At 38.8% G+C, this 24,364-nt stretch overlaps 1 protein-coding gene across 1 annotated transcript in view; it reads left to right on the top strand.

Moving 5' to 3' along the window:
- Positions 1-17,993, top strand: part of CASTOR2 (cytosolic arginine sensor for mTORC1 subunit 2) — a 137,854-nt gene extending 119,861 nt beyond the window's left edge. The window contains exons 3-9 of the mRNA XM_075195000.1: positions 4,602-4,795; positions 5,889-6,021; positions 7,155-7,278; positions 8,899-9,009; positions 10,568-10,650; positions 15,044-15,138; positions 16,761-17,993. Of these exons, the coding sequence (XP_075051101.1) occupies positions 4,602-4,795; positions 5,889-6,021; positions 7,155-7,278; positions 8,899-9,009; positions 10,568-10,650; positions 15,044-15,138; positions 16,761-16,826 (806 nt within the window). The 3' untranslated portion in view covers positions 16,827-17,993. The remainder of the gene's footprint in view (positions 1-4,601; positions 4,796-5,888; positions 6,022-7,154; positions 7,279-8,898; positions 9,010-10,567; positions 10,651-15,043; positions 15,139-16,760) is intronic.
- The last annotated feature ends 6,371 nt before the right edge of the window (positions 17,994-24,364 follow it).

Here is a 24,364-nt window from a genome sequence, read left to right as displayed (position 1 = left end):
TTTCTATAACTGGGTAAATTAATGTTAGATGTCATCCAATTCCTCTTAATGTCCTGCATTTCATTGACAGCAACAATTTTATCATAACAAATACAAGATAGCAGTTATGACCCGTTTGATATTTCAAGTGATGATGATCAAGGTGCAATTTCTAACTTGTCAGTACTCTTATCGATCTGTCAGCCTACTTCTTGGTTTCCCAAAAGGATTATCTTGGCTGTAGATTATTATATTTTTTACTGTAAAAGATGGTCAAAAATATTGTGCTAAAATAATATTTCTTCATGGAAGAATATATGACACATGCTATATTTTATCTTTCATTGTCCATCCTCCAGGTTGCATAGTTCTTAACTGTTATGTAAGTAGAAGATGTTTCTAATTGTCTACATGGTATTTTATACTTTTTTTACTTTGTTACTGTTACTGTCTTATACAATTAAACATTGCTTAATGGCAGAAGATAAGAATTTGTAGATGTGGGGTGGTATGTGCCAGTATGGCATACCGGCACTTCTCCCAACTTAGTTACTGTGCTTGTAGGACATTTGATAGGATTTACAAACACTGCTGCATCAACAGCAGTTAAAGGACCAAGTCACTTGGGGGGTGGTAGGAGGAGTTGGGGGTCGCGCAGACAGTGTTCGCCATTGGTGTAAATGAGGAACAGAGAAGAGCAGTTGTATTCGTCAGTGGGAGGGAGCAGAGCTCCAAAGGTGAAGAAGTGTGACTGAGTGACTGTATCCATCACCTAACACACTGCACCTTACCCGCACAGGCAGTTTGTGTCTCTATCTGAGCACACACACACACACACACAGTACAGATAGTGTTTTGTCGGGCACCATGGTTCAGGTACTCTCCACCTGTCGGCTCACCAGCAAAGGACACCCCACCCCCGGCCAGCCAACCAACCTGCCCACCAGGAAGATGGAGTTATAGGCCCACACTCAGACGCAGCAGCACTGGCTCAGACCTTCCTTTCAGAAGGGCACAGGTTGTAAACCAACCAGTTAAAATATTCATAGCTGACTTCTACTGGCCATTCCCAAATGACTACATATCGGAAAAAGATCCTGGATATCAGGAGCAATTGCACACACATGGTATATATATATATATAAACATACCTTTTGCTAATTAAATAAACCAGGCCAGAGAGACTAGAGGGATAGCTGAGTCTTTTCAGCACCAGCATCCCTTTCACACGTTGTTTAGTATAAATAAACAGTATATATCATCATAGTTTATAAGCATTCTTGCCTACGTTGTTTTGCCTGGAGGCGAGGTCCAAGAGTCAAGTGCAGGGTGTGACGCAATGCATCATCACACCCCCTTCCCCCGCAGTGCAATGCTGTGATTTTAGACATTGTGGGGATGGCCTTGATGACTCTTTTCGCTTCAAATTGCAAATCACAACTTCATGGCCCCATCCACTTCCAAAGATGTTCTGACGGCATACTAGTGGGTGGCCTTCTCTTCCTGGATTCCAGGAGAACTCACAAAATTCTGGTTGTCTCCCAGACATTCCATGTGAGTAGGCATGTATGTTTTTATAAGGCTCTGTAGCGCCGAACAGTTGGTATAACAAAAAATCCTATAAAAAAAACAAATCCTACATGGAAGGGCTGAACAGAAAAAGGACTTATGAGGTTGATGTAGTTGGCTTGTGAGATGTTACAATGTAAACTACAATGTGGCTACTCTTATTGGCGAACAGGTATGTGTAAAACTTATCTGATTTTTAGGAAACTCCTAAAAAGTATCTTTTTTGACAACTATGTGCTAAAAGCATTTATAGGCATTAATGTTTCTGTAAGTTGTTAGAACTAAATATATGCAAGATAAGACCTGTGGGGAAAGCACTTTATTCACTGCTCACCAGACTTATTTACCTAAGTCCATATTAGGACAAGGCAGGGAACCACTTAAAATGCTAATGGTGGATGTTATCTAACCATTAAAAATGTGTGTTGTGTACAAAAGAGAGAGCATGTAAACTTTTTTTTAATTTTTTTTTTAGATTATATTTACAGAAAAAGAGCACCTTTTAAGATAATGCTTCCCCGCTGCTAAATTAGTCTTTTCTCAGTTGTCATCCAACTGTGCCCAGATGTCAGTGCTGACTCCCACAGTGGACATATCTGCCTAGCAACTAGATAATTTGCTCTAGAAAGAGAACAACATGTGGGATGTGGTGCACACCAACAATTTACTGAGCAGTTTTATCTGAAATATGTGTGTTGAAAAGGCTTTGTATGTAAAGGTCAAGATGTATATTTAATTACATGTTTTTGAAGAACACTCAACTATTTAATGGCAATACTTGGAAATTATGTTTTGTACAGAGCTGCTCATCAGTTCATATTTTATGAATATAACTATAAAAATGGATTATAACCGAAAAGCAAAGAACTTTATATATACCACTTGGAAGGCAAAATATACATTTGCTAAAATTCAAAATTAAGTAGTTTGCTATATTCTCAGTCCCAGAAACTTGTATCATACTTGCCTACCTTTGGCAAGTTGTATCCGGGAGAGGGGCGGGGCATGGTGAATTACGCCATTTTGCCCCGCCCCTCGTGTCAATATGCCGTTTTGACGTGGGTGGCGGGGCCAAAATGACGCTATTCACTGCAAATCGCGTCACTTTAGCACCGCAATTGGGGGATGCGGGAGATTTGCCAGCTCTCCCGGGAGTCCGTGAGAACGACCCGAATTTTGGGAGTCTCCCGGATATTCCGCAAGAGTTGGCAAGTATGACTTATCTTGAAATTACTTTTTTTTTTTAAAGTTACACACCTGTGTTTAAATATTGTAATAAATTGGAGTTGTGTAAAAATCATATGCAAATCTACAGCATACCTTAGCATTTTTTTTTTTTTTTTTTCAACTAAAATACAGTATGTATGAATGGATGTGTAGTGGCTAACATATTTAATTGCTTATTTTCTTGCACTTATGTGAACAAGGTTGTACAATGCAATAACGGAAACTAAACGTAAGGGCTACATTAATTCCAAAGTGGGTCATCTTCTAAGCATTGCCAGGGGATAACCTATTTTGAAAAAAAGTTTCTAACATTTTGCCACTTTTTTTATTCGCAGTTTCTGAGATCAAGTAAATGATTGTCAGTTAACTTGTTGAAGACAGTGAATTACAGTACATTTGCAAAGAAAGAAAGCTAGAAGCTCTCCCTGTGGATGTTTATTCTACTGGGCCATTTTTTGAATTATTGAAAGAGGACACCCTATTTATATAAAAAAAAAGTTATCGCCTAATCCACACAACCCATGCTCCAATCCAGCTATATCATGCTTATTATGGCCTCAAAAATGCTGAAAATAAGTGTGAATGTACAAAAGGCATGCAGACAATGACTTTGTAGGATTAACTTGTTTTTAAGGTTTGACACATTAATCACTACAGTAAAACCAAGACTTAAAGAAATACTATTGTGACAAGAAAATATTGTTGTTTTTTATCATCAATATTTGTTATTTAATTTTTGACAAACATGGGGGGTACAGAAAACAAAAAAGGAGGTGGATAGGGAGGGTACAGAGAGATAAAGACGAAGGGGGCGGGGGGATATATAGGAAAATGTTATTATTGTAAATATAGGGTATTGTTGATGATAATTGTGCCATTGGTTCCCACCTACCTCAGTCAGTACCAATGGTCGGGGGTGTGATGATGCAATTATTTTCTACCCTTGTGGATGGCAGTGAGCCACACCCACTTTTTTGTTTCATACATTGCCTTTGCATCTCCTGGAAGTGAAGATACTGTTGGGTAATAAATGAAACCCTATTTCGCAATGAGCAAAACACTACTGTTCAACTTGTATGTTTACAGAAGGCTAAAGTCCAGCAGATTTCTGTGAGAGGACTGGTCTTCTCTATCTTGCATTATGCTGGGTACACACGTATGCAATTATTGTGCGTTTAGACCGATGTTGCAATCTTACCAAAACACATTGCATCATTTGATTTGGTTTTATAATCTTCTAAAAAAGAATTATCAGTGATGAAACAATGTTGAGCAAACTTTGAAGTGTGTACACACTCAAGATCAGCAGCTTAGGCAGATATCTGTAAAGTGTGTACAGAGTCATAATCTTTTCAGCAGATGGTTGAGAGATAACCAGATCTTGGCGGTAAATCATATAAGTGTGTACACGTGAATCAGCATGCACATGGGTACTTTCAGTCGTTGATAACATGGTTATACAAATCGCATCTGAAGTAAGATTGCATAGCTGTGTACTCAGCTTTAGTCTATCTGTATAATTGGTTTGCACTCTTTAAAGAAATTCTCAATAGAGACTACCGTTTGATTCCCATTTGAATACAATCAACACCCAATTATAGCTTTAGATGTTTTTAATTGAGTGGAAAGGCCTATTCCACCACACTAGGTTTTAACAAAGCTGTAGCAGTGGATAGGGTACCGGTATGACTAAACAATGTATTTTATCATCACGTTCCATGTATAAAAACTTCATTTTGTTTTTAGGTGTACTTGAAATGATAGTGGTATATATTGTCTGAGAGATGGCTAAAACTTTATTTTTTTTCTCTTGACTTTCTTTACAGAACTCCCTTCCTCAGAACACTTGAGTGTAGCAGATGCAACCTGGCTAGCCCTTAATGTGGTTTCAGGAGGTGGGAGTTCCTCCAGCTCTCAACCAATCGGAGTGACCAAAATAGCCAAATCAGTCATCGCACCACTGGCAGATCAGAACATATCTGTGTTTATGTTATCCACCTATCAAACAGACTTTATATTGGTAAGACATTTTGCCACTCATTTTTTTTTAACAGTTTTTATGTTCAAGTCAATGATTGACAGTTAACTTGTTGAAGGCACAATGTATTCGGGTCAATTTGCAAAGTAAGCGAGAACCTATCTCCGTTGATGCCTGTTCTTAGAAGTGCATTCATTAGAGCAAGTTGGAAAATTACATTTCTAAGAGGTCTAAATATGTTTGTTTATTTAACTTATATAACATATGCTAATTGTGTAAGCTTGAATCACAAGAATCCAATTTTCTGGGCTTATTTTCCAGTGAGTTTTTTTTTTCCCCTTCACATTTAGGGCTCTATTTACTATTTCAGCCAAGTGAACTGCGATAGGCAACATTATGTATCGCATCATAACTCTGTAGTGCATAATGTAGTATCAAAGGTATTTAATAAAGGATGGGATTGGCATTGCTCCCTACACTGAAGTGAATTATTACACTTCAGTACATTTGCCAAAGCATAGTGATCTGAGCCACTAAAAGTTCTGTTGACTTAATGTTCCTAAGCAATCCCTACTCCCCGAGCTAGGGGACCTCCATTCCCCAGTGAGGCCCTCCCCACTGTGATCCGAGTCCCCACCCCTGACCGATCAATAATGCTGCTGAGCACTTTCAAGGGCCCCCTGGATGCCTGAGGCCCCTGGGCTGTAGCCCAGTTAGACCGGGTTAATCCGGCTCTGCTCACAGCTCACTTGAAGCTGTTAATCACATTGGTGTGAATCCCTCACTTCATTGAGCAAGTGAGAAATACTTCTGATATCTTTGGGTCAGAAGTTCTAACCTATAGATATCACTAGCCCTTCTCAAGAAAATAGGTGGTTAGTAGGTTATATTGACACATACTTTAATGATACATTCTCCTCTGCCATATGTCTTGATACTATAGGTTATGTTTCATTTTTTTATTCAGTGTAGAAAAATCACTAAAAATCTAAGTTACAAAAAAAATATTTTGGCTCTATAGCATAATAGAAAATGAAAATAAGTTTATCTAAAGACCATCAAGTACAGACAATTAAAATTGCATGAATGCTTTCTATATCGCCCAGCTGAGAATTTATTAACCACTCTCTTTCAGGTACGTGAGAGGGATCTGCCTTTTGTGATGCACACTCTAGCAGCAGAATTTACTATTTTGCAAGTGGTGAATGGAGAAACTGTAGCTGCTGATGATCGTGGAGTGACAAATGGATTTGCGAAACCCAAGCTTGGTATAAATATTGCACCATATATGAAACCAAAGTGCCTATGGGAGATGTGGTATTAAAAATGTTATGGTAGATGGCACTCCCTTCATTACCAGTCCATCCAATTTGATGTTAGAAATTTTTGATAGAAAACATCAGCTTACCTTTGTATATGCGATTTATGCTGTAATCAATAACGATCACTGCTACAGATTACAGTAATTGACAAATACACATGAAACACATTAGACAAAATTGTTCCAAATTGCGGATGGGACCTTTATATCTTTTGAATGGCTACATTGAAAATATGTAAAATTGATAATTTGACTAACAATTAATACACTGCACTTGATTTTGCAATATTCTAATTTGTCTTTGTTCAAACTAATACCTTACCTCATCTTTATTAATCAGTGCTGCTTACATATGCTACATATTTACATTAGCAAATCAGCCTTATATAGACTACTTATTTTATTGTAATAACTATCTATTTTTAAATGGCCATTAGCATATTTTTAAATCCATTATAAATCTTGTAACAAAATGTGGGAAAAAAAGTATAAAACTTTCTATATTTGACATTGTATTAAGCTGTGTTGTTTAGCCAACTGTAAGGCATTGTCCTCCATTATCAGCCATTACAATACAACTGGCCCTACAGGCAGAAATTCTATCGCTCCAGTCATAAACCAAATGACAGGATCTCCTTAATTTAGAGACAAATATGGTTGGCCTAGTAGGATGAGATCCTGTCTTTGGGGGAAAAGATGACGGCACAAACATGACAAGAAAATGTTGGGCCCACAGACCAATTATGTATATATCACATAATTTATTGGCAGCATAACTACACACTGTTGTCATCAGTCCACTATTGTTATCAGCCACTTTGTAGCATTTGTTCAATAGGCTTGCAAATAGGAAGTTAGTCATGTACATAAGGCATTTGCAGATTCAGTTCTCCTTTTATAGGAATAAACATAGAACATGCACTAATTACAAATTACATTCTATTTTTGCTATCGGAATATGTATTGCAACTAGTAGTGCTATATGTAATTATATGGTCTCCTTCTCATAATACGCTGAGATTATTTTTTTTTTTATTATGGTCTCCTTTGCAATAATTTATTTTACCCTTTTTCATTTAGTTAAGAGACCGGTTATTCATCCACTTTCCAGCCCCAGCAATATGTTCTGTGTTACCAGCCTGGATCCCTATACACTCCCTAGTGTGACTACGCTCCTAATGGATGTTATGTTTTACTCCAATGGGTAGGTACCTAGTATGGCCCACAGCTGGCCTTTCAGCATCAGGTATATGTGTTACATTGTTTTGTTTTTTTGAATGGAAGAGTTTGACTCCAGTAGACCTAATTGGAAGAATGCAACAGCAAATGCATTTGTTCTGTTATATTACAGTTACGTCAGTGAGATATGATAGTTTTTGTATGAGTATGTAGGGGTCGTTATGTAAATGAGGTCTTTCAAAGCACTATAGTGGAAAGCATTTATTTTTATATATATATTTGAGACATCACAGTCTTTATAATACAATTAAGATTTCAAACTTCCAAGATGATTTGCAACATTTGTATTTGTTTTCTGTGCTGCTTTATGGTTGCAGAATACTATTTAAACTTCTAAACATTACTGCTGCACAAATAATTAATTGTTCTGCTAAGAAGTGATGTTGTAGCCAGTAGGAAAGTGCGGGAGTTTTGAGAGCTCAGACAACTCTGTCTTCAAACCAATTTGATACATGTCAGCTAAAATTTCCAGGTAGCTTGTAAATAGGGTAGAAACCACTTACATATAAGGTTTGTTTTCTACCAGACACCAGAAGTAAGTTATAAGTCAGCTACTGATCGACTGTGATACATAGCATAATAAACACAACCATAGGAGGGATTGATATATCCTATCAGTATAGAAATAAAACATTTAGTACATAAACCTCCCGTTCTCTTGACTTCTCTTCTCTTAAGTCCTATATCTGGTTTATTGCCAATATGGAGAAAATTGCCTCCAACCTGCGAGATAAGGAAGACAAGTTCCACCAAGTCTGGGCTCCCTGGCTATATCTGTAGTCCCCCCGCTCACTTCCTTTCGAGTAGCCTCCCGCCATGTGATTATGGGCCTACCGGTTATCTCACGTTTCGTGATATAGTTCTGGCAGCTTCCCCACCTGTGGGTTCCCTACTTCCCCTGACAAGTAATAACTGACGACCAATCCCCCTCCCTTCCATGTCTCCCCTATGCCCCCCTTAATTTACATTGCTATAACTTGATTTAGTTTTAGTATTATCGTTTACATGTTTTACTACTGTGAAATGTGACACTGGTTGGTCTCTTTCTTACCACTATTTCCTTTATGCTTGTTGTCGCTTGTGTTTGTGTAATAAAATTTTCGAGTTAAAAAATAAATAAAAAAATAATCCCTAATTCATTTACGTGAAGTCATTTTTTAAGATTGAGTTTAGCCAATTATGATGCTGACATGTTTTAAAATCTAGTTCTAAAATTACATATCAACCATAGTTATACGTGTTTGTACAATTTATATTAAGGAACCATTCGAAAAAGAAAAAAAAACTTCCCCAAATATGCCGCTACAGGTATTATTTTATGATAGAAAGATCGGATATTCAGGTAGGTATCAGTTGTTGTTGAAGCATTTAGCTCACATGTCTTACCAAGTAACACCTATAAATACATCACTATAGTACTTTTTCCCTTGAATTGCATTAGCATTAGCTGTGACGTGTTGATGTGCACCAGGGTGGACCATGGAAAGTGCACCATAGATTATGCCATCTTTACGTGTATGTTATAATCTTGACTTGTCTTGTACAGTGAGGTCAATGACTGGGGCTCTGTTTGGTGTGTTTGCAGAGTAAAAGATTCGGTGGTGGGCAGTGAGGAATCTGGTCACATCCGATTCTTCTCCTTCTCCCTCATTGAGGGCTACATTTCATTGGTGATGGATGTACAGACACAGCAGAGGTGAGTTTCATCTGAGAGCTGGTATAACCGTCGGAGATGAAGAGGTTCACACTTAGTCATTGTTCCTTACAAAACCCATCAAAAGGCTATTTAAGCCAGGAAAATTAATGCAATAAATATGTATAATTGATTGTCATTTTTGGTGCTTAATGTTAACTATAGTGCACAGAAGTTAAGGAATAAGGATGATGAAACACTTATTTATGTATAATATATATGTCACACTTGCCAACTCCCCCGCAATGTCCGGGAGACTCCCGACATCCGGATCGGTTTCCCGGACTTCGTCTCCCGCATCCGGATTTATGGCCAAAATAATGCGATTCGCGTTGAATTGCGTAATTTTGGCCCCACCCCCTGCATCAAAACATAATTAAAGGCGCGGGGGCAGGGCCAAAATGACTCTTCAATGTGCCCCACCCCCTCCCACCCTCTAGTCACACCCACTGTCCGGGATCTCCAGGACTTCAGTGCTCAAAAGTAGACAAGTATGATATATATAAAATAATGTACAAAAGAAATTGTGTGTTTATGTTCTGAACATTAACCTCAGTTATTTGAATTTAAGAGGTATTTAAAAAAAGTACAAAAAATAATGTTGCCAAAGAACATGACATGCAGTTCTCATCTCTAAAGTAAACTACCTACATCCCCAAAATACCAAAGCAGGTCCAAATGAACTAGATAGAATCCTTCCCCTACACTTTAAGGAAACATTTAGCTAAGATATGCCTCCCTGTTTCTTGGGTTAGCAAACAATATGTACATGAAAATAGCTTACTATGATTTTTTGGTTTTGTGTGTGTGAGAGGTAAGTACAGTTGGGAGGCGAAAACATTTTTCCACTGTTATGTGGTAGTAATAATCTATACTATATACACGTCCTGATATTGATTATTTGTCCAAACACTGCTATCACAGCAGTACCAGTTCCCAGTGGTCAAAGGGAGCATGGTTTGATGTGAAATGGGGTTTGGTGTTGTAACAATGTGGACTTGGTTTGTGTGGATCAGGGCATGTTTCTGGTATCAGGACAAACTTGTACTGATGTTTAAATTGTGAATGTTCAGAGTCTTGATTTATGGGGGTGGAGGAGATAAGTCCACAAAAAATTTAGTGAGACAAGAGTTTTGATGTTATTTAAAAACTGTAAGTGTGTAAACTCTGCAAAGCTTATATCATTAAAAACATTCTCAACTTTTTTAAAATAAAAAGTTGAAAATAAACACTTTTAATGCCTTCATTAAAACATTTCCGGTGAAGTACACGCTTGAATGGTACAAATAACTTTTATTTAGCGGTACTATGTATATTTAGGCATAGTATGACTACAATACATAGTACCAGAAGTTTATGGAGTAGTGGTGAGAGACTTGTAGTCCTGACTTTTTAGAGTCCTGACTTTTAGAAGCAGTTTTCTCAGTTGCTCAGTTCTGTTTATATACATTGCCATGTATCACATGGACAGCAATTGCTTTGCTATGCTGTTACTTTGTATATTGTTAAGCTTGAAGATAAGATTTTCACTTGATAAGTGATGTATCACCTTTGTGCATAGGTTTCCTAATAATTTGCTGTTTACAAGTGCGTCGGGCGAGCTTTGGAAGATGGTTCGTATTGGCGGACAACCTCTTGGGTTTGGTAAGTAAAATAATCCTGTGATCATAATAGGATGTTAAGGGCTCCATCCAATTATCTTACTGGGCAGCTGCCTAGTTTACAATCAGTGTTGCACGTTTTAAAATTTGTCCCCAACAGAGTCTGGTTTCCAAAATGTTCAAACTGCTGCAGAATATTACTCTTGTCATGTGATTCTCAGTATCTGGTTTTATTCCATATGCTGTGTAAAACTGATTTTAAATTTTATTACTTCAGAATTTTACTATGGGCCCTATAATTTAATTTTACACCTCCCAAAAAGGAACATACTATTAGCTTTCATTTATAATGCATTGTAGTATATGACAACGGTAAGCCAAAGCCAAACACTGTACAATTTACAGAAGTTGCACAGGTATTACATATACTGTATGTCCAAAGTTGCAAACGTTTGAGGATGGCCCAGCTCATGTGAGCTTACTATTTAAAGGTAAAGGGTAAAATTCATTGCAGGGGGCATGGCAGTGAGAGTCTAGTTAGCTTATGCCCTTCTGAGGGGGAAAAGGTTACAAAATAATGGCAATAGTAGCAGGGATGGTTTAGACGTAATATTACATATCTAGGGTGGGGTAGAATTGTAGATAGTATTTTGAATTTTATTCTGAATTATATATGGGACCAGTATAAAGACTGGACATTTCAGATCATGTAACTAAGCCTGGTTGCAGAATTTATATTACATGTCTAAGCCAGTAAACAGAAACTTGTAGTAGTCAATGTTTGACATAATAGGATCTTAGTAAAACTGTGTACAGGAGCATATTTTGTGAGAATAGCAATATTTTATCAGTGATTAGTTGTAAGTATTAAAAACAGGTCAAGGATTACTTTTACACCCAGAATAGGGTGTAAGTGGGATAGTGAAGTTTTCATTTTGGGTAAACATTTAGAACATCACATGGGGATAAGTACCGACAATCAGCTTCCCGCTGTTGCTTGTCTCAACTGTGGAGAAGGCAATTTAGAATATGGACAGGGCCTGATTAAGGGTTCTGGCCGCCCTAGGCTAATACGGCCGCAGCGCCCCCCCCCCCCCCCCCTCCTCCGAATATATAGGTGTATAGGAACACTCCTGAATATGAATGTTCAGGTGTATTCTCCAGCATTCAAATTTAGACAGATTGTGCCATTGTTTCTTACCTGTCCTTGCTCTTCTCTCTTGCAACTTTGTTATACTCTCGCTGGCTTCTGGAAAGTTGGCGTCCTGTTTTGAAAATGCAAAAATGTATTATAATGCAAACCCTGAATGATTAGGCCCTTTAGTTAAAACAAAACACTCCATTATGGCCAGCTAAAAGTACCCCATTGGACAGGCATATATAAGCAATATCTGAATATTTGTTGTCAATCAAATACAAACCTCTATCAGCCCCATCTCACTAATATTTAGTATTCTAGTGATTGCTGAGACCACCCATGTGACCACCACACAATCATGAGATTCTGCCCCTCAAAGCTGCTCTATTTTTTAAATACCCCCTGCAGCCATTTTCCTTAACCACAACCCCCCCCCCCGCACAGCCATTTTCCTTAACCCCTTCTGCAGCCATTTTCTTTACCTCCCACCCTGCATCCATCCCCCTTGCAGCTATTTTCCTTACCTCCACTCTGCTAGCTAGCTATCCCCCCGTCACATCAAAACTCCCCCAGTCACATATATCAGCCCCCCTCCTCTGCCCTCCTTCATACATATCAACCTTTCTACCTCCCTATAGATTTTCATGGCAGCCCCCCCCCACCCTATAGATTTGTATGACAGTCCCCCTCTCCCTCCCTATACATATGCATGACAGTCCCCCCTCTCCCTCCCTATAGATATGCAGGGTAGTCCCCCCCCTCCCTATAGATATGCAGGGTAGTCCCCCCCCCTCCCTATAGATATGCAGGGTAGTTCCCCCCCCTCCCTATAGATATGCAGGGTAGTTCCCCCCCCCTTCCTATAGATATGCAGGGTAGTTCCCCCCCCTTCCTATAGATATGCAGGGTAGTTCCCCCCCCTTCCTATAGATATGCAGGGCAGTTCCCCCTCCCTATAGATATGCAGGGCAGTTCCCCCTCCCTATAGATATGCAGGGCAGTTTCCCCCCCTCCCTATAGATATGCAGGGCAGTTTCCCCCCCTCCCTATAGATATGCAGGGCAGTTCCCCCCCCTCCCTATAGATATGCAGGGCAGTTCCCCCCCTCCCTATAGATATGCAGGGCAGTTCCCCCCCCCTCCTTATAGATATGCAGGGCAGTTCCCCCCCTCCCTATAGATATGCAGGGCAGTCCCCCACCCCTCCCTATAGATATGCAGGGCAGTTCCCCCCCTCCCTATAGATATGCAGGGCAGTTCCCCCCCTCCCTATAGATATGCAGGGCAGTTCCCCCCCTCCCTATAGATATGCAGGGCAGTTCCCCCCCTCCCTATAGATATGCAGGGTAGTCCCCCCCCCCTCCCTATAGATATGCAGGGTAGTTCCCCCCCTCCCTATAGATATGCAGGGTAGTTCCCCCCCCTCCCTATAGATATGCAGGGTAGTTCCCCCCCCTCCCTATAGATATGCAGGGTAGTTCCCCCCCCCTTCCTATAGATATGCAGGGTAGTTCCCCCCCCCTTCCTATAGATATGCAGGGCAGTTCCCCCTCCCTATAGATATGCAGGGCAGTTCCCCCTCCCTATAGATATGCAGGGCAGTTTCCCCCCCTCCCTATAGATATGCAGGGCAGTTTCCCCCCTCCCTATAGATATGCAGGGCAGTTCCCCCCCCTCCCTATAGATATGCAGGGCAGTTCCCCCCCCTCCCTATAGATATGCAGGGCAGTTCCCCCCCCTCCTTATAGATATGCAGGGCAGTTCCCCCCCTCCCTATAGATATGCAGGGCAGTCCCCCACCCCTCCCTATAGATATGCAGGGCAGTTCCCCCCCTCCCTATAGATATGCAGGGCAGTTCCCCCCCTCCCTATAGATATGCAGGGCAGTTCCCCCCCTCCCTATAGATATGCAGGGCAGTTCCCCCCCTCCCTATAGATATGCAGGGTAGTCCCCCCCCCCCCTCCCTATAGATATGCAGGGTAGTTCCCCCCCTCCCTATAGATATGCAGGGTAGTTCCCCCCCCTTCCTATAGATATGCAGGGCAGTTCCCCCCCCTTCCTATAGATATGCAGGGCAGTTCCCCCTCCCTATAGATATGCAGGGCAGTTCTCCCCCTCCCTATAGATATGCAGGGCAGTTTCCCCCCCTCCCTATAGATATGCAGGGCAGTTTCCCCCCCTCCCTATAGATATGCAGGGCAGTTCCCCCCCTCCCTATAGATATGCAGGGCAGTTCCCCCCCCCTCCCTATAGATATGCAGGGCAGTTCCCCCCTTCACTTACCTGTAGTTGTGCCAGCGTCGCTCCTCTCCTCAGATCAGCAGATAGGAAGTGAAGACGTCCTGCTTCCTGTCTGCTGCACAGCAACAGGCAGCCTGGCGATTGGCTGTCTGTTGCTAACCACTGACCACCAATGCTTTTGATCGTCGAGCCCTCCACCCCCCCCGCGGCGATCCCCAGCGGCGACCCCCCCTCCCCCACCCCAAAAAAAAAATGAATGAAGAAAAAAAAAAAAATTTAAAAAAAAAAAAAAAAATACCCACAGTGCAGCGCCCCCCGGGACCCAGCGCCCCAGGCTGCAGCCTGGTCAGCCTAGTGGTTGATCAGGCCCTGAATATGGAAAAGCCTGCAGCCTGCACTTAGCTTCTCCAACTTCTTAGGCCGGTGGCACACAGATATTTTGCTGTACGTGCCACTTGCTGAACAGATTGCTTGCGTAGTAACCAATGGGAAGCATTCATTGAAGACTCCTCTCTTGTCACCTCTTTGCTGCCTCATGTCCATGTATGCAAGACCATGGGGAAAGTCTGCTCTCTAAGAGTTTGAGAGAGTCAAGTGTACGGATTCATTGAAAGTAATGTCATGTTTCTAGATCAGAGCATTTGACTGATAACAGTAAGACATGGCATGAATATAAATAGTCGTTGTATTAGGGTGCAGTAGTTGGGAAGAATGCAGCACTGTATAGCAGAGAATCGCATAGTACCCCTGTCACCAAATCTGTGCAGTATAAAGACAGCAATAATTTGCAATAGGCTCCTGTCTTTTCATGCTAGACCTTTCAAAATCGTTGACATGAGACAGAAAATGTGTCAACAGGAATCAAACATGCTGAGAACTGCTTACAATAGCCCTCCCCTCTTATGAAAGATCATTCAGCTGTGTGTAACATTAGATACTTAAAACATGAGCAAATAAAACTGCACTAGCTTTGAAAATAATATATTAAATTCTTACACGATTATGCCATCTCCTGATTTCTATATTTAATTGAGAACTATTTTTTTTTTTTTTGTAGATGAATGCGGGATTGTTGCCCAAATCTCAGAACCTTTAGCTGCTGCTGACATCCCTGCCTATTATATCAGTACCTTTAAGTTTGATCATGCACTGGTAAGTTTCTTAAATACTGGATCATGTATTGGATTTTTATTTGAGACATGGTAATCTGAATATAAATTAAAAGGCATCATTTTTTTGTATTAAATGGAATCTTATAATTTGTATATGCTTTGTATGTTGGTTGCTACACTCAAATCTGCTGGTCATTGATCACAACATTAGGGTCAGCTTTAAACATTAGCCCCCATATTGGACTTCACATTGTATACTAACCACCAGATTGGGCTCTGCTTTGTATACTAGCCACCAGATTGTTGTAAGGTTACCAGACAACCGTTTCAACCAGGAACAGCCCCTGAGAAACTTCTATTCCGCAAATTGAATACTTTGCTGTAACCATTCAATCAGTGTCACCCTATGGGAAAAGTCTCTAACTCAGTGTTTCTCAACTCCAGTCCTCAGGACCCCCTAGCAGTACATGTTTTCCATATCTCCTTGCTGGAGCACAGGTGTATTCATTACTAACTGACACAGTGTAGCAGGTGGTATAATTATTTCACTGGTCACCTGGTGATCCTGCACTGTTAGTGGGTCCTGAGGACTGGAGTTGAGAAACACTGATCTACCTGAAACTGTTGCCTCTGCTATTTTTGTCCTGCTATATTAGAACAAGGACTATGCTGAATAAGCCCCTCTTTAGTTTTCGATCTTTACATATTAAATTTTATCCATTCCTGCCTGACTTCCATATCAAAGTGCAATAAATAGAGTTAAGTTTGATAAACAACCGTTAGAGTAACCAAATAATGGCATTTAGTAATTCATTATCTTGGATACACAGTCTATAGTAGGAACCCAGTTCAATTGGACACAGTGTGAAGACCTGCTAGATAGAGTAACACTCACGTAGCAGAACACAGTGACGCAGATGGTCTCTACTTCTAAGGGAGTGGGGAGCAGGTCTTTCAGAAGAAGCAACAACCTTGTCCAGTTAATGATGAGCCCAGAAGTCAACATACAATGCCACATGTAATTGATGCTTATTACACTTAAGCCCCCTAATTCCTTCCATAAATCTCAGTGCCATGGCAAGTGTCTCTCTGGCTAGTGCAAATAACATTGGAGATTTGGGGCGCTCTTGCTGAGTCCCAATTACAAACACAAAGGATATAAAATCTTCCATATGAATATGACCCTTTGGATCTTCATGTGACAGTTGAATCCACAGTTTAAAATTATGGCCAAACTGAACCTTATCTAGAATGCTCCATACCGAGTTATACTATCTTGCCAACTTTTCATTTCTTTAAGAACCTGATGGCAAATGAGGTAACAGCTCATTATTCGGTATATATAATAAAACTACCACACTTATGTCTTCAACAATTCACATTTTTTTTTACAGTAAAAGAAATGAAGGTTTACACAATGCTGTGGCGTGAAATTAAATTCCTCGACAATGTACTTAGCTGTAAAACCTTTTGTTGACCTTTTTGCTATTTTACTGCAGTTAGAAATATGTTTGTCTTTAGGTGCTGCTTCAATATTTGCATATATTTTACAGTGTTGTCCTCTGTATTGCTAATGCCTATTGATTAGTTTACTTGTTATTTATGTACCAGCATGTTAGAACAGCATCAATTTTTTTTTCATATTCTGTTTGATCTTTGCAGGTACCCGAAGAAAACATCAATGGTGTCATTAATGCTCTTCAAGTCAGCCAAGCAGAAAAACATTAGAAGTCTTCTGGCTGGTGGCTGGCTCCTTTTTATTATCTGTGCAGTATTTCAAGACCAGCTGAATCTCAAGAGGTGCCATGAAGGACAAGAGACACTGAAATGGAGATAAACACGAAAATCTCCAGCAAGTTTTTTTCTTTTTTTTTTTTTTTTTTTATTCACATATTGTTTTTCTTTTGTTAGTTTCCAAAGTGATCTGTAACCTTCCTGCTAACTTGGTATGGAAAAAAAAAAGAAAAACTGAAAAAAAAAGAGGAAAAAAAACAAACAAAAAAATGCATTTCACAGTTGCAATTAGTTATTACTGGGATGCAGTGAAGCCTTGGCTTTCAACATATGATCTGCACCTTATAGATGTGTAAAGGTTTCATTCAGAAGCGTTTTTGTGGAAAGTGTTGCAAGCTTAAAAATGAATGAACATCACACAATGGTAAAGAATATTGCACTGTATTCATCTATTCTCCTCCAAATGACATCAGACTTGCATAAAGATTGTAATACCACAACTAAGTACTATATATTATAATAGGTCTTGCGCTTTTTATCCTTGCCAGTTTTTGAGAGCAATAGTTTTCAGGCTTTTCCTGCTGGGGACATGGACTGAATTATTGGGTGGAATCAATGAGCTCCATCTGTTGATCTCACTGCAGTTTCCATGTAGAGATGAAAGAGGGAGTGTTGGCAGCTTTGTATAGTTCCATGCACCTTGATTCTGCTTTTACCTCCTTTTTATTTCTATGCATGGTGAACTGTGTTTTTTTTTTATTTTTACGTAGTGAATATGCTAGCCAAAAAAGCCTTCTAGAGCTTTTTATTTGTTGAACCTTGTCCATGAAAATCATGCAAGCAACATTTTTCTTTTGGCCTTGCTTTCAAAGCCACCACTAAGGCAAAACAAGCGATTCATTGTATAAAAAAGTAAGTCATGACGTAGCGATTTCTAAACCAACTTACTTTTGTCACTGAATAAGAAAAAAAGAATATCCCCTGCATGCCGAAAGTGGATTTCCATGTGTAAATATTTTTGTCCTAAACCTTTCCTGTCACTGCTACACTACAAACACTAGACTAACCCTTTATGTATACTGACAGTTTTATCTTATGTAAACACCTGCATTGAATCTCTTGCACCATACAGTGAACGACTTCATAAAGACTGAATTGTGATTATGTGAAATTGTGATTAGAAAGCAGTTTTCTGAGTAATCATGGGAAATGAAGTTAATGGAATTAAATTACTTGCTGGGTTTTTGGTGCAGTTAGGTTTAAAGTACACCAGTCACCTCCAACCAGTAACCATTTTGTAGGTTACTAAGCATGCTGCATCCTATCAAGTTTCTAGAAATCGGCGTCCTCACTAAGATGTGATGTCCCTGGTTTTCAGTACAATATAGTCAACAAAATGGCTGCCTTTGCTGTGTGAAGGTGACAGGCATATTTTAAATATCGATGTGGCCTACCAGATGTTTATGCAATAGCAGTTTGCAGTTCAACTCTAGAAATTGTTAACACATAGTTTTTCCATGCCATAAGCTGTCATGAATGCTTATCACCAAGGGGGATGAGCTTGTTAGGTCATAATTGGACTTTGGACTAAAATTTTATGCTTGTATTACAGTGTACAATGCATTCAGCTTCACTGATTTTAGTAACTTGTTATTGTTCCTGGGCAACTTTCTCCTTCAAATATTTCACCTGTAGTTGTTTTCAAAGTTCATAGTGATCCTTTAATGCAAATCGCTAATAATTTTCATGTTCACAAGCTATTTTGACGGTATGAACCTCATTCTGTTAGACATATCCTGCCAAACTCCAGCTATTTTTTCTTTTTTTAAAAAAAGAGGTCTGAATCATACCTAGGGCTAGATTTACTAAACTGCGGGTTTGAAAAAGTGGAGATGTTGCCTATAGCAACCAATCAGATTCTAGCTGTCATTTATTTAGTGCACTCTACAAAATGACAGTTAGAATCTGATTGGTTGCTATAGGCAACATCTCCACTTTTTCAAACCCGCAGTTTAGTAAATATACCCCCTAATCTTTTACATTTACAGAATCTGGCAGAGGCAGCAATGATTAATAATTCATATCAGTGGTATTCAGTAGAAAGTGTGATGATAATATAGTGGTTCTATACATACTCATAACCTTTTCTTGCTTTAAGGCCTGTGTGCTTTTGTGTATGTGTGTATATATATATATATATATATATATATATATATATATATATATATATATATATACATATACACACACACACACACACACACACACACACACACACACACTCTCATACTGTCGGTGCAAAGTAAGAAATGTATCAAGGTCCACAAAAGAACTTAAATTTCTCATCCCCTACACCAGCATTACTACTGAGATGCGAAATTGTGGAAGGACATTGGTGTGATCGCAAATTGTCAAATCCATAATTATTGTCCTGATCCAGGTTAAGCAGACACTTAATAATAAAAGTAAATATAGAAAAAATGCAATGTAAACACAAAAATAATGCTTTCAGAAAACTTTTTTTTCCAGAATTTTAGGGGGTCAACCACCAACAGTGTGTATTTTAACAATCCTATATACAAATATATTCAAGGACTTTAATATTATACTTTCATACCTTAACATTAGACAATAACACAATATATAGGGTTACAGTCCCTTTAACTTTACAGAGCTTTGCCCCCACTTTATAAAGAAACAAGCAGACCGTGAAAGCCTGTTTCATTTCAATGTAGGAAGGGCCAGTCACATTTGCAAAGTGAGAGTGGGATAGAATTTACCATTAATATCAGTCACTTGTAGGAACAAGGCCTTAAAGCTATTTACCACCAGTCCCAGATCTTACTGCTTAAAGGAGCAAATTAAATATTCTGATTTTACTAAGTGGATAGTTAATAGTCCCAGTTTCCATTTTCTTAATGGAAAAAATAGAATAAAACAAAAGAAAGCTTCATAAATTGTTTAGGCAAAAGACATTTTTTTGAGTACAAATGAAAGCAACATTTTTTTTTATTTAGGGATTATCATAATTTGGTAATGCATGGAGTATTCTTATATATACTTTTATTTGGAACTGTCTGTATAGTTCTTTCACATTTTAAAAATGATCCATTACAGTTTTGTTTTTGTTTTATTATGTGCAGTAAGATGCTGAGAATATACATTGTACATGAGGAGCTATCCACCTCATCTGTGCATTATCATGTCAGTAATTACGTAGGTGTACAATATATAAGGCCATGTTTAAAACGGTGCAAACAAAACGACGAAAATTAAGGAAAAACATGTCTCTACCACCTCCCCCCTTCCTGTTTTCCCCCACCGTATAATTCCCTTGTACTTACAACTGCTGTACAGTGACCTGCTCTGACCTTTGCACATTCTCTGCAGTGCTAAGCTAGCACGAGAATAAAGGGGGTTCTACCTAAAAATGGCCCTTTATGAAGTCTGAGCATGGTTTTGTTAAATACCTGACCAGTGTTTATCAACCCCATTTATACATAATGTCGGGGACTCATACAAGCATTTTTTATTTCTTTTTTTTAGTACAAAAGGTAAATATACCTTATCCAGGGCAACACAATATGGTTGACTCAAAACTGACTCCATATAAAACATTTATAGTGATTTTGTTTTTACAATTGTTTGAACAAAACACAACATTATGAATATTTATCATAACCAAAGATAAATCCTGGCTCAAATTGCTATTGCCTAGCCCAGGACAAATCGCCTACCTTCTCTAAAACCATACGTCTATCCTTTTTTAGTAAAATGTTTGTTTATCGCAGTTTAGCTTCATGCATTTTTATTGCTCTGTGATTTATATTTAGTCACTATATTGTAAACTGCGAAAAAGCACAAATCTGTGAAACTTTATTTCAATTGAATAGCAAAACAAATAAGTAATCGCTGACCAGCAGTTTTATGCATGTTTTCCTTGATAATTTATTTGGACCCTTTAAAACAGTTTTCCAATGCGCACAGCTAGCAGAGTGCATGTCTTGAAATGACACATGCACAGCCCACAATGAATGATACGTTTGACTCTGCAGCATTTCATATGGCGTATTTTCTTGCTCTGCCAAAGACTTGCTCTTAGAAAAGTTGTGTAGGTTATTGTGGGAGATTTATTAGTATTTGTGCACCAGCAAGCAGTTTATTCTCATTTAGTGTTGCTGCCTTGAAGGACCATGAACCAAGGGATTACTTGAATCTGGCAGCAACCATTGCGAGCCTTAATGGAATGACAAAAAGAAAAGTTATGAAAGCTTTTATTTTTGTAAACATTGCTCTCAGGCCATTTGTTGGTACAGAATGTGTGGTGTGTGTTTGTTTCTTAAAAACGATGCCTTTTTTTTTTTAGTCCATATTCCTAAACTTGAGTCATCAACTCTTAATAGAGGAACATTAAGAATTCCCTTCTTCCCACCAGCACTACTGGAGTTTAGCATTGGCCAAAGTGTCATGTCTCCCAGTAACAGTACACAGGAGCAATCAGGAAGTGTAAATCCTGAGGAAAGGAGATTTAAGAGGTTCTCTGCCTAAAAATAAAATTGAATAAAAATGACTAAGTACTGCTGGTGGATAGTACAGTTCAAGCAGTATACAGGTGGGCGAGGGATCAAGTATAGTTTAACCTGCAGGTACCTGCACTGCACGGTCCTGGTAAAGCAGCCACGGTGTGGTCGGAAATGTGTGGGAATGGAAAGACCCGCTCATCTTTCTCAGGAGGCATGAGATGTGGCAGGAGGAGTACTAACATGTATTATCTACCAGCAGTACCTACTTAATTTTGTAGGTGGAAACCCCTTTTAAAGGTAATTTTTTTTTTTTTTTTATGGTATCATAGAATAGAATTTAAAGACTTTTTCATATGGAATTTAGGCATTTACGAATGAAATGCCCTGTTTAAGTGTTATAGTAGTCTGCTACGTTATAGTCATATTGGGTCTGCATTGATCGCTTTTGATACATAATATCCATGAGTAGTGTATTGTATTACGGGTGCATGCACTGCCATCTTATCCCATGAGTAAAACGCGTTCTTGGTGTATTTAATAAGATCCACACCAAAGTGTCCAAACTTGCAATAGCCCCAGAAACTTCCTAATCATAGAGCAATATGCATCATAGGATTTTCCAGTGGGTAAATGACCTTATGCCTGGGATGCATTAAGAGCAAGGAAGTCAAATGCTCGATGCCTCTAGCCTCCTCCACTAGCCGTACCCATTTATAGTTAGCTGCTCACATGTTTCTTAACTATACTGGCTTTGCTTTTACTTCTACCTACCTTACAAAATCCAGCAAACGGAGTCAAGGTGAAAAGGCTGTTTGGGTGCCCGGTGCCAGTGGTGCCTTTGCTGTAAAACCAGTGAGGGCAACACAATATAAATACTGCAGTTTCGTTTCTTGTTTAGGTTTACATGTTACTGTTTTTTTGGTTTTTTTTAAACTATTCACTGAAATGTGTTATTGACATCTGCATTACTGTGAAAGGAGAGAGACAGAATTGAAGCCAGGTGTCACATGACATGGAAGGTGCAGAAATAAAAGCATTTATAAGGATTTTTACAAATACATTTTAGGGAAACGACCATTTGTCACGACAATGGACTCACTGTTATGGTTTTTTGTATTCTTGAAATGGATTTATCATCGGTTATAAACTGGTCCAGCACTGAAGAAAGTAGGTTCGTATGGACTTCATTTTTCAAGAAATAATATAGCTAAAATAGAAGTTGGTCCTGAATGAAAGAACACTTTATCGTAGAGAATGTGACAAGACAAAATATTTAGTGCTATGTGTGGTATTTTTCTTTACACTGTTTGAAGCTATCTCTTTCCTTTATATTCATTTGATATATGTGACTGTATTGATAGCTCAATTTAGCTTTTGAAAATTGTTATTTTCCACTTAAAATTTCCAAAGAACTTGTCATTATTTAGAAACCATTGCATATGTTTCTAAGCAGTAGGCTTATTTAATAACATAGTGCAGTGTACACCAATTTTCTTTATCCCACAGCCACCAATCAGTTTGTCACTTTTAAGGTGTGCTTGAGGGTGTTGTCAGTCTTCATCTTTAATACTTTCGTGTTGGGAAAAAACATCCCAACAAATCCAATCATTGGAGTGTTCAATGCAGAACACAAGGAAAGTATGTTGATTTTTTGAGAGTAATGAGCCTAACGGTTTTGTGACTATGTAAGTGAGGAGACAGTTACAGGAGCAGTATTGTGATGTGTAGTGGGGAATAGAGACCAACAGGAAGCCACTGACTAAGAGTTTGATAGTGGAAGGAGCACGGTCCCCCCAACAGCCCAGAGGAGTGATGTGAGTCTCCTGTACAGCTGATGTAGGAAGATTGTGGTATCAGATCCCTATAGGAAAAACCGTTTGTAAATACAACTACAGTTTAGGTGAAAATAAAATAAAATGCCTGATTGCAGCACATTTGTCATCATTGCACTGTGTTATCAAATAAGCCATGTGATCTTTCATATAGGAGCATCTTGTGGTTTTAGCTATATTTTTCTTCATTTAAAAGGCAACTAAATATGTTTACTTAATTATCCATGATTTTATCACAGTTCAGTAATTTTAACATCTTATAACTATAGAGCATACATGTAGTATGCGTGATCGTGTCAATTTACATTGTTTTGCTTGTGTCTGTGTTCTTTTGTCCTTGTATACCTCCTGTAAACTCTTTAATGGTATTAGAGAAAATTAAATGCCAATGCTGAAACAGATAATTTGCGGCGGTCAGGACAATGTGAAAATTGATTCTAAAGGGCATCTTAACAAACATTTGGTCATCAGTATTTGTCTGCGTTAAAGTGTACCCACCATCTACACATAGTAGATGTGACTGTTGTGTGGTCTGTACCAATATTCATGAGAAAGCAACTTATCAATTTGCTTGGAATTAGTGACATCATTGAGTCATGAAGCACTGGTGCAAATTAATTTTTATGCCTCATGCCTTCGTAAAATCATTAGGGAATTGATAGGTTTAAAATGCTTTTAGTCCACAAAATTACTACCTCCACTTTGTGTGGTGGTTGGGTCCACTTTAACTAGTACTCAAAAGATTGAAAGCATATGCTATTATGACTGGATAATCACAGGTTTGTGTGTCCTGCTTAAAGGTCACAGGAAAAACTCCATGTAACTTGGTTAATATATTTCTTTCTTTTTGTACATTTCCAAATATATTTCACACTCCATTTTAAATTGTTACCTTTTAAAAAACCTACTTTGGTGTTAATTTGCACAAGGCACAAGTCATCCAAAGAAAATAAGTATTACTTTTATTAAAAAAGAAAATCTTTTCGCATTACTTTGCTCATTCTCTTAGTATTGGTGCCTTTCTCATACCTCTGTTTTGAAATTGTGTTTTTATTGATTATTATACCCTTGGATTTAGTCTCATTGTGTAGGATTTGTGAATGAATAGATAAAAACAAATTATTTTACTTTGTTTGAATGACCATATTTGTGTGTTGCGTTCTTATTTTTTCACACC

This window comes from Mixophyes fleayi, chromosome 2, assembly GCF_038048845.1.
Source record: "Mixophyes fleayi isolate aMixFle1 chromosome 2, aMixFle1.hap1, whole genome shotgun sequence".
NCBI classification, from domain to species: domain Eukaryota; kingdom Metazoa; phylum Chordata; class Amphibia; order Anura; family Limnodynastidae; genus Mixophyes; species Mixophyes fleayi.
Note: the sequence above shows the minus strand (reverse complement) of the source record. Positions and strands in the feature narration are given on the sequence as shown.